Genomic DNA, 4,355 nt, shown 5'->3' with positions numbered 1-4,355 from the left:
AATGTTATTTAAAATATGTTACATCACAATTTTTTAGTTAAAAAATTAGAATAAGTGATCAAAACTATAAAATTTTAAAATAGGAGATCAATTTCGTGAATTGGTAAAAATAGAGGAACTAAAATTATAATTAACCCTTGTTTTTATATATCAAATCTTTATTAATTTTTGAGTTAAATAAACTTTTGTTTCTTATAAATATATCGTATTTCGTTTTTAATCCCTCTAAAATTATTCATCAATCAATAGTTCTTTCAAATTTTTTCTATCAACAATTTTGATCTCTGCTTCTAAGTCAATTTAGGTGTATCATTCAAATTGTTGCATAAATATTTAAAATATTATAAAAATCTCACATACAATTTTTTAAAAATTTTAACAAAAAATAATTAAATATGAATTTTTAAGCGTTAAAAACTTAAAAAATTATATTTAATTTATCTTTTATTAAAAAATTCTAAATTATTATAAAAAAAAATTCTTATAATATTTTAAATATACATTCAAAAAATAGTTTAAAAATTTAGAAGATACAAATAAATTGATTTAAATACAAAGACCAAATATATTGACGGTAAAATGTCTAGTCTAGTAAGAGAGTCTGATAGGCTAGGGGATAAGGTCCTATCAAATAATTTGAAATATTCCCACTACTAAGCATGTTTAATAAGCAAATGTATAGACTATTCATTTGCATGAGCTGAGTGCCAAAATGATTCAGAATCAACTTGACATGGCATGTTGGAGGAAAGCAAAATTGTGGCACCTTTTTGAGCCTATTATGCTTAGAAGCTGAAAGTTTTGATGCTATGTTCAAATATATTTGTTGTACATTTTTTCTCTAATATAGCTTTGTAGCATTTGAAAGAAAGGGGAATTTGTTGCTTTGGGATGACACTACTGGCCATGTCGTTAACCAATACCAAAAATAGTGAGTCAAAAAATCATGTACAAACCAAGGAAAACACAAAAATATTGAATTCATAATCAACATATAATTTATGGCCTAACATTTTACATTAAATAAAGAGTACTAGACTTTAGCATAAATAATCACTTGAATTTCTTCTTGCTTCTGATTTTCAATCTCTACATCATTGCACATTTGTTTGGATTATTTTGTCTTGTGTACTCATCTTGGGGGAGATTATGAGGTGGATAAAATGATGTCATAGGAGGAGGTCCATAACCATACGGACGAGGCGGCGGAGGCGGCGTAGGTTGCGTTGGCCCCCAAAGTGGCCCCGGTGGAGGAGGTGGCGGAAATTGACATGGTACTAATGGCGGCTGAGGAGGTGGAAATTGATATGGTACTAGTGGCGGCGGCGGCATAGGTGGTGGTTGAGAAAAATATGGATAGTGATGATGATACCCTTGATGTTGAGGACAAGGCAAAGGTGGAGGATATGAAAAATATTCCATGCTATCATAGGGATTATAATTATATCCATGTTCACCATAGTAATTAGGATTTCTTTCAACAACTTCACCATCAAATTTGACATACTTAACTTCTGCATGTTTTCCATACTTTTCTAACACATTCAATAATGTATTTGGATTTACTCTTCCATTAACTTTCACCGTTCCATCTTCTCCATCAATAGTTATATTATAAACCCCTGAAAAATTATAGTGTAGGATAAAAATATCAATGTGTATAACATAACATATTTTGCCTAGTTTACTACAATTTTAAATAGAAAAACTCAACCATGCTTTGAATTCATTTTCTTGAGTATTTTTTCCTTGTTTGGTACAATTTTCAAATGGAGAAACACATGTTTTGTTTTTTTTAAACCTTCGAATATCAAGATAAATGAATTATAGTAAAATGATATAAAGGTGAAAGATAAGTAAAGTCTAATTAAATATTGTTACAATTAGATATTTTGATCAGGTTCAAGGGAGAGGCACATAAAACCCTTGCTTTAGACCCCTCGTCAAATTTTTTTTTTATTTTAATTTTTATAAAGTACAAAGACCCAATAATATATTATAAAAAGTCTTTTACTATACATAGAAAGAAGAAAAGCCTAAAAAAGTTTAACTTTTGATTTTTTGATGAAATTTTTTATATGAGTTTTTGATATTGCTGTAAAACAGTTAAAATATCTTATTTTATTTTTAAAAAATATAGAAAAAATATATTTGAAAATGGTATTAATTCTACTAAAGAAATATTTTATAATTATTAAATAAAATATTAATAATTTATTTATTAATTTTTGAAAAAATCATACCTAATAATTTCACTTTAAACCTCATAATGTGTTGGGTCCGCCCTGATTTTGAAATTTTAAGTTTATATTACGAAAAAGTTATTAGAAAAAAAAAAAAGAAAATACCACGAATTCTTTGCAAGATCTGCATCACTTTTACTTTACATGCCTCACAATCTGTATTTACTTTTAGAACACATATCTGAAAATAAAAGATATATTATAAATTAGATGGAAAAGATGATAAAAATGAATAAATATTTTGACTTCACCATTTCAGCAGAAGAGTACTCCATATTGTGTAAGTTCTTCAGAAATTTGGCTCTTCCTCCCAAAGTTATAGTATCATATCTACAATATGTTAAAGTAATGTTAAAGTCCCGAAACTTCAATCTTTATACTTCATAACAAAGTTCAGAAATGAATGAAATAATTAAAACACCGTTCATTTAGAATATGTTTTTATAATTTTTTATTCTTTATTAATCAAATTATTTAATTTTTTATCAATAAAACAGACAGATAAACACGTCAATGTATAAATAATATTATTGATTATAACTTAGAGCAAGAAGAGTGAAATAATTTTGATTCATAGTTTAGTTTAATTTTAACAGCATTTGGGTTTAAATAAACACCAAAGAAGCACATAGTGGAGATTCATAATCACAATGTAAACAATAACATAGAAATAAATTTGAAAAAAAAAAATACCTCTATATGTAGTGGACTATATGGTATAAACTTAAGACCTCTTTGAATTGCTACAGCTTCACTTTGATCTTTTAAATTTTGTGTTTGCCTCTTAGGTGAATTAGGATTTCAATATTATAGAGCCCACTAAAAATAATGTAGACATTTCATGATGCATGTGGTTATGGAAGGCAATGAAAGAAAATGAATAAGATTGATTATGATATCAATCAACAATTAAAATGATACATTATCATTAATCCCTTACCTTTTTGGTTGATTCTTCTTATTGTGTACTCAATTAGGTTTTTAGGTTATTATTAATTTTTTTAGCAAAATAATTGGGGATGGTGGGACAGGCTTTTGCCCTTTTTTTTGGGTAAAAATGAAAATTCTGCCCCTTTTTCTTTGTGCTTTTGTTTTCTTTTCTTTTATGATTTGTTATTTTTTAAATTTTTTATTTTATGTAATTTGGGTTTGTAATGAAAGAGTTTGTTTTCTGGTTTTTCTTCAGATTGAACTTTTTTTTTTGTTTTGAATTAGATCAAACTAAATTTGAAATAAATTAAATACTTGATAAAAATAAATGAATCCAACGTACAAACACTATTATTTACTTTTTTATTCAAAAATAAATAAAACAAAATAGACTAAAAGTTAATGAATATACACTATTAATATAAATTAATTTCAAACTGATATTTAATAAATATTATTTATTTTTTCATGTCATATTATAAAAATAAAATAAAATAGATGAATTAATATAACAAAATACATATATTATTGAATATAAATGTAAAATTATTTTATACCAAAAATGTATATACATATTTCTCATATTAAATGGAGCGGAGAAAAATGTATATCTTTATTTTATTTTATTTTTGAAAACAATGTGGCGGACAAAATTGGAGTATAATAACATTTTAAGTTAGATGAACATACAGCTAAATTTACCTTTTAAAGTTTTTACCATTGTTTTCAAATTAAAATAGAGGTGGTCTTACCTAGTCAAAAAGTCAAACATGCATAAAGGACACAACACGTCAACAATTTCATGCTTCTTGTAATGATGAAGCCATGTAATCTTGCTTGTGTTCCCTTTCTTTCATTTCTTTCATCAATAGTACAATTATATAAAAATAAAAATAATTGATTATAAAAAGATGATTATAATGCTTTTATAAATAAATTTGTCTCTATTTATGAGACATTTTCTAAATTACAAGATATATTGATTATTTTTTCATAAAAATATTTTTAATTAAATGAAAAATTAAAATATATTTTATGATTAAAGGATAATTTTAGATAGAAAAAAAAAAGCGCATTATTGACGCATTTGCTTAAAAAATGACTTTTATAAATTCTTAAGTATTGTTGAAAAGAACTTTATATTTAGGAAGCGAGGTGGTATATAAACATATCAAATATTTT

The 4,355-nt window shown here is 25.4% G+C and overlaps 1 protein-coding gene across 1 annotated transcript; it reads right to left on the bottom strand.

Moving 5' to 3' along the window:
• Positions 1–978: 978 nt before the first annotated feature.
• LOC101496053 (uncharacterized) lies at positions 979–3,231 on the bottom strand. The gene is made up of 4 exons (XM_004491319.3): positions 2,937–3,231; positions 2,495–2,573; positions 2,349–2,424; positions 979–1,622 (listed from the first exon to the last, which is right to left on the bottom strand). The coding sequence occupies exons 2-4, from the start codon at positions 2,516–2,518 to the stop codon at positions 1,090–1,092; spliced, it is 633 nt and encodes a 210-aa protein (XP_004491376.1). The 5' UTR covers positions 2,519–2,573; positions 2,937–3,231; the 3' UTR covers positions 979–1,089.
• Between the last annotated feature and the right edge of the window lie 1,124 nt (positions 3,232–4,355).

Source organism: Cicer arietinum, chromosome 2 (assembly GCF_000331145.2).
Source record: "Cicer arietinum cultivar CDC Frontier isolate Library 1 chromosome 2, Cicar.CDCFrontier_v2.0, whole genome shotgun sequence".
Taxonomy (NCBI): domain Eukaryota; kingdom Viridiplantae; phylum Streptophyta; class Magnoliopsida; order Fabales; family Fabaceae; genus Cicer; species Cicer arietinum.
Note: the sequence above shows the minus strand (reverse complement) of the source record. Positions and strands in the feature narration are given on the sequence as shown.